This window comes from Laccaria bicolor, genomic scaffold (assembly GCF_000143565.1).
Source record: "Laccaria bicolor S238N-H82 LACBIscaffold_33 genomic scaffold, whole genome shotgun sequence".
NCBI lineage: Eukaryota > Fungi > Basidiomycota > Agaricomycetes > Agaricales > Hydnangiaceae > Laccaria > Laccaria bicolor.
The window spans coordinates 483,157-486,685 of NW_001889904.1; the positions used below are offsets into that span (position 1 = coordinate 483,157).

The 3,529-nt window shown below is 48.4% G+C and overlaps 1 protein-coding gene across 1 annotated transcript; it reads right to left on the bottom strand.

Moving 5' to 3' along the window:
- Positions 1-861: 861 nt before the first annotated feature.
- Positions 862-3,290, bottom strand: LACBIDRAFT_331412 (uncharacterized protein; the record flags this gene model as incomplete). Its single annotated transcript, XM_001885778.1, has 9 exons — positions 862-1,514; positions 1,564-1,599; positions 1,739-2,054; positions 2,177-2,273; positions 2,351-2,437; positions 2,474-2,739; positions 2,777-2,800; positions 3,045-3,161; positions 3,183-3,290. The coding sequence occupies 9 exons, from the start codon at positions 3,288-3,290 to the stop codon at positions 862-864; spliced, it is 1,704 nt and encodes a 567-aa protein (XP_001885813.1).
- Positions 3,291-3,529: the final 239 nt, after the last annotated feature.

Consider the following 3,529-nt stretch of genomic DNA (forward strand, 5'->3'; position numbering starts at 1 on the left):
TTAGATTCCGGCGGAATCCATTGGAATTCCATTCAGAATCCAGTGGAATCCATTGGAATTCCATTCAGAATCCGGCAGAATCCACTGGAATTTGAGATTCCTACCATTCCGGCGGACTCCAGATGGAATTCCGACATTCTATGGGAGTCCGTCGGAGTCCGCCGGAACTCATGGGGGAGGGTAAAGTACTGACATAGGCCCCCCATCCCGGCATCAGCTCCACATCTTTAAGATGCCGTTCTTTGCCTTTGAGTTTGAAGTTTCCATTGACAGTGATGAAGAGAGCGTACAAGAATCTGTTTGAGCGTGAGCGCCAAGACGACAGAACAAGAACAATAGATAAAACTCACAATAAAGGCAATACTTTCCATTCCTCCACTGATTCCTACTGGAATCCCTAGATTCCGGCCGGAATCCTGGAATTCCGGTAGGATTCCTGGAATTCCGCAGGATTCCGGCCGGAATCGACAGGAATCCAACTGGAATCAACAGAAATTGAACACTAGGACTTCTGGTTAATTAATTTTGGACCCTGAATCTCCTTCTTTAGGTCAGACAAATAGAATTGTAGCACTAAATCTTTTACTAAACAAGGGCATAAGGCATCCGACTAGTTACTTACTACTACATGGATTTATTTATTTCAATCAGATTCAGAGACATTAGATTCTGCATGTTGTTCATCCAAACCCAAGTCTATGTGACTTCATGCCTATCATATTTATTGTAAGTCTAATGTAGTCAGCCAATTTATTATTATATCTTGTCCTATAATAACCTCACAAGTTTCTTCTTAGAACAGTTATATAGATTCAAATTCTAATATATTGAAGTGGTACACAAAGATTATTTTACTGTATTCTAAGTTAAAGGAAGGGGGGGAGGAGGGGGGCAGAAATAAATGGGGGTGGAGGAAGGAAGGGATGGGCAGGGAAGGGGGAGGGAAAAGGTAGGGGGAAGGGTGTAGGGACAGGGAAAAGGAAGGGGGAAGGGTGTAGGGACAGGGAAGGGAAGGGGGAAGGGTGATAGGGAAAAGGAAGGGAGTAGGGACAGGGAAAGAAAAGGGGGAGGGACAACACTTGTCGCCATGTGTACGTGGTGGAGCGGGACACGCTCGTCGTCGTTGACGTGGCCGTCCATTGGCATCGTCGACGTCATCTGTTGGCGTTGTCGTCTGTTGGCGGCATTGTCGTCGTCGGCCGTTGGCGTTGTCGTCCGTTGGCGTTGTCGTCGTCTGTTGGCTTCGTCGTTGTCGTCTGTTGACGTGGCGGTGGTCCGTTGACGTGGCGGTGGTCGCTCGTCGTCCACTAACGTGCTCGTCGTCTGTTGACGTCGTCGTCGTCTGTTGACGTGGGCGTCCGTTGATGCGGTCGTCACCCGTTGACGTGGTGGTGGTGTCGTCGTGGGCGTGTCGTTTGTTGGCGTGGCCCTCCGTTGACGTGGTGAGGCGTGTCGTCGTCTGTGGGCGTGGTGGTCATGGTCGTGCGTTGACGTGGTTGTCCCTCGTCGTGTGCCTGGTGTTAGCAGGCTGGGTGGGACGAGCTTGGGATGGGGGGTGCTCACCTATGACGACGAACGTCGCAAGTCGTCGTTCGTCGTCTGGTTACCACGTCGCTGATAGCGACGTGGCAACGTGTTGGCGCACTCGTTTACTGAGGCTGGTGACGTGGCGTTGGGGTGTCGTTTCCGTGTCGTGGCCGTGGTGTTGTGTTGGGGTCGTGGTGAAACGACGACGGACGTCGTCGTTGTGTGCGTCGTGGTGGCCGTTGGTGACGTGGCGGTGTTGCGAGGTGGGTTGGCGTTGTGGATGATGGTGGTGGTTGAGAGAGTGGGAGTTGTTTGTTGATGACGCCCAAATCAAGCATCGGCAAACGCCGACACTCGATTTGGGCGTCAGGAATTCCGTTCCGTCTCATTCCGGGATCATTCCTTCCGGGTGATTCCTGGAACCATTCTGGCGGAATTTGAATTCCATCAAAATTCCGCCGGAATGGTTTGATCAATTTGGCAGGGCCCTCTGCCAAATTTGATTCCTCCGGAATTCCAGGAATTGCCTGGATTCCGCCGGATTCCGGCAGGAATCAGTGGAGGACAATAAAGACCTCAATAAAGGCCCTGCCTTTTCCCAGTCATCAGGGAGATTGCATCCAGGATGAGGACAAGCTGGGCACTCAACCATCAACTCCCCTTGAGAGGTCCCAGCAATGCCTTGAGGATCATGCCCGCGACCTGCTCGTTTGAGGGACATTAGGTTCCTCCACATTCTGAAAACTCTGTGCATTTCGTCGTATCGGTACTATTGGCACTTGACATTAGAGCTAGTAATAAGACGAAGCAGGTATACACTTACAATGGATGTCGACAAGTTTGCGTTGTCGGACAGTCAAAGAAGGGTGTGGTAATAGTCGTACAAGTTTGTCTTTCCTTGTAAAGTGAGCTTGTGGAATGTTTTGAGACATTCAAAGGTGAAAACTAATTGCGGGCATGAAAGCGTGGCGGGAAACCATCGTTCATGTAGTAGCTGGGCCCAATTTGATACGGGTTCGTCACCACATTGACAGCAGTCGATTGCGAGATGTTGAGGGCCAGAGCTATCAAAGATAATGAAGTTCTTTGGGCCAGCTTGAGGACAAGGGCAGGGTGCCCCAGAATGGCCAAGTTGGTAGCAAAGACCAAGGGTTTGGAGGGTCGTCTTGACGAAAAACGACCCATTCCACTTCTGGCAGAAGGAACAGTGAGCTGAGTTTGTTTGTGTCAGGTGACAAAAGACACTCACCTCAACGCGATGCAAAGGGAGCATCTGATGCATAAGAAGTGTACAATCTAAGCACTTTAACAAACTTCCGTTGCTGCAACTCATGCATTTGAAGATGCCATTGTGTTTTCGGCAGCTCAAACAGCTCGTTTGGCCCAAAAAATCCCCCAAACCATCATGCCGAAACACTTCATCCAAGAAGGTGCCCCTGAACTGAAGCCATTCTGTGAGTCAGTCCTAAGAAAAACACTTCAGTATCTGTTTGAAAAATGATTGAAATTAATCTTACAGCATTCTTGGTAAACCTTTTTCTCTTAGGTTTTGAAGTGGTCTTGGTATTGGCTGCTAGCAGTTCTCCAGCCTCTGCCTCATTCGGGACCTGAATTTGAACTTGGACAAACTGGCACTAGTAAATGATCATGTGTACCAGTTGAATAATAGTTACGCTGAAGCCTGAGACATCTGATGTTTTCTTGAGTTGGAATCCAAGTCTGGTCAGTACAGTTGAGTGCAAAAAGAATGAAGGTTGGTTCATTTTTCTGGTTCTTTCTAAGAATCTATTGTACCTCAAATGTATTTCTGTATTCTTTTACATTATGTAGTTGTGTTACACTTCCCTTGGTATGGACTAATTTCAGTGAAAGCTGGAGCCTTGAGAAGGTTTTTATTCTGGAGGCCATTTTTGGCATCTGAAAAAAAAAATATGTGCTAACTGGGGAGGTAGCCAGAACATACCTCTGGACAACCTGAATGAGCCTATCAAAGAATTAGTTA